The 2,680-nt window shown below is 35.9% G+C and overlaps 1 protein-coding gene across 1 annotated transcript in view; it reads right to left on the bottom strand.

Moving 5' to 3' along the window:
- Positions 1–480: 480 nt before the first annotated feature.
- The window catches only part of GTF2A2 (general transcription factor IIA, 2, 12kDa), a 4,265-nt gene continuing 2,065 nt past the window's right edge, over positions 481–2,680 (bottom strand). The window contains exons 3-4 of the mRNA XM_009696862.1: positions 2,477–2,603; positions 481–791 (exon numbers count right to left, since the gene is read on the bottom strand). Of these exons, the coding sequence (XP_009695164.1) occupies positions 766–791; positions 2,477–2,603 (153 nt within the window). The 3' untranslated portion in view covers positions 481–765. The remainder of the gene's footprint in view (positions 792–2,476; positions 2,604–2,680) is intronic.

Raw genomic sequence — 2,680 nt, 5'->3', positions numbered from 1 at the left:
TCTTTCACTGAAATCCTGTTGGCCAGGTGTTCAATTAAATGTATTCCACATAAATACAAAAAACAATTAGAAAAACATTCAAACAAGTAGCACTAGCATTTGTTGAGAATGTAGTGCAGTCTTAGGAGACTCAGTTTCATTACTTCAATCTCATTAGCTGTGCAATAACTTTTAAAATTTGAGTTAGTGTATTATTAGCAGAGGGTACCAAATGGACAAATTTCTAGATAGAAAGATGCAGTAACAGACAGACAAATATACTGGCCAGCATAAGCTGCTAAGCTTTTGTTGATGTCTTCCTCCATTGTTCTGAAACAGCCATTTCTTGCAATACTAATCAATGCAACCATACTCAGAACCCTGTAACTGAAAGACTTTTGCATTTGCAACATTACTCTAAACACACTTAGACAATACTGGGAGAATTTATTATATTAACGATTGTTTTTAAACAAAGTGTTCCAATGATCATTCATTCACAAGTTTTTAAATAAAAATTTATTACAGAAATTATTTTGAACAAAAAAGGCAACAGTATCTGTTGTAATTAAAAAAAAAAGTTACATTGTATTCATGCCCTATTATAAGGTGAACTGAAGAAATGCTACAGCTATTTCTTCCGCTGTCATTCTGTGATGCTTTCTAGTATGGATTAACTCACATCTGCATCACAAGAATTAAGTATGAACACAGTCCCTTTCCATGCTTCTCTCCAGAAAGTGCTGCATGTTAACAGAAAATATTGCAGACAAACCACGGTCCTGTTCACTCTGCAGTATTGGAACCAGTGTCTAGGGAAGAAAAAACAAAGTATGAGTAATGCATACCCCCCTACAGCTGAGTGTAAATAAAAGAGAACTAACACCATTCTTTAATATTTTCCCCAAGCTCAAAAGCATTCCCCAAGCACTTTAGAGTATGTTCTGTACCTACCCAGTTCCCTCGACTGCTATCAGTGTGATGCACAAACCGCTTGTGCTGATTCACTTCAGTTAGCAACACTGAAAAGAGCCAGCACAAAACTTCCAAGGCTGCACACACACATTGTTTGTGATTAAGGCATTAAATTACAACAAGCTTTGCTCTAACTTGCAGTGATACACAAACACTTCATTGCAGTCAGCCACAAGCACATCTGGCTAAATCGCATGATCTACTAAAGAGAAATGGTTCTGTAGATCCAGTAGCATAAGCTCCTACAGTGTGTGGGCTATAGTTTAGTATGCATTTTGAAATAAATGAAAGAATGAGTATGATCTTAATAAAACAACTGAGAGCAATTCTCTGTTGTGAGCTTTTGTCAGAAGCACCAGTTAACACCAGTGCAATTTCTGGTATTACTATCATTACTGCCTTCTTGTTCTTAGAGCTACAGAAACAATATAAAACTTGGATACCGAGAAAGACAAGTTAGTGTTCACTAAGTTCCTTTAGGAAGTCAACTTCTTGAGGGGAAAAAAAGGCTGTAATGTTAATAGCAACTTTAAGTCACTCAGTTCTTTAAATCTTATCTGCATACTTTATCAAGAGTGAAAATGGTTAATACTTGGAAACTAAAGTTTCCTCTATCAGCTATAATAAAATAAAGAGAGTAAGATTATATGCTCGGCTAATACCAGAAGTTCAGCAAACAATAAATTCTGTCAACTCTTTAGAACTACAACTTGAAGTGACTACTGTAATCATGCCAGGATCAGGAAGCGATGAAGAACCTCTTTCAGAGGTGGAGGGTATATTTAAATACAGCCTTTTCCATTCTCAGTTCTTCCTTTTAGCATTGCTCCCCAGAGATGAAAGAAGTGGCACCATTTCACACATCTTTAGCGATGTTCTGCCACACTGATGGTTTTAAAAGTTATAAACCAGCTTGCCACAAAAGTCACTAAATTACTTTTTCCAGTACAGAATTTCAAAATGACAAAAGTAATCCAGTCAAGCAGATATGGAACATAAACGCCTGTAAGCAGTGTACATACAGTGCTGTTAAGCAATATATAAATCTTACAAAATGATTTGCAAATTCTAGCATAAGCTTTTCAAGCGCTTGGTTCCCCTACTATCAAATCCAGCAATTGCTTAGACAGTTTTCTCAGAAAATTGCTTGCTCAGGCTGATGAAGCACTCCTTGAATTCAATAAAACATGGTGCTGTTCTAACAAAGAGATTAATACTAGAAAAATCACCATACAGAAATCCAATTAAGATTACTTCCAACTTTCTAATCGTTCTAGTAGTATGTACTTCCCAACAACAGGTGTACAGCAGTCTCCAACATATTCCTATTTCAGTGCTTATGAGATAGGAAGCATTTAGCTTGCTTTTGATTCATTTCTCATCATATGTAAAACGGAGTGCAGGGTCATACTTTTGCCTGAACAGTACAATCAATATAGCTTTAATTAGCCATTTGGTCAAAGCTTTCTACAAATGATCAAGTCTTGTGTCTCATCTTATTTATATCATATTCCATACTTACTTTTTCCATCACATGCCACAATTTTCACTTTATCCACTTTCACAAGTTCAGTGACCTCCCTAAATTCAACATCATTCAGTACAAACGTCCATACGTTGTCACAGAACCTGTATGTATTCAGAGACCCCTTTAAAAAGACAAGAGACATTTTCTATAGGATACATCCCAAAAGTAACAGAAAATATGATGTTCACTACCTGCTGA

This window comes from Cariama cristata, unplaced genomic scaffold (assembly GCF_000690535.1).
Source record: "Cariama cristata isolate BGI_N322 unplaced genomic scaffold, ASM69053v1 scaffold8723, whole genome shotgun sequence".
Lineage (NCBI taxonomy): Eukaryota > Metazoa > Chordata > Aves > Cariamiformes > Cariamidae > Cariama > Cariama cristata.
Note: the sequence above shows the minus strand (reverse complement) of the source record. Positions and strands in the feature narration are given on the sequence as shown.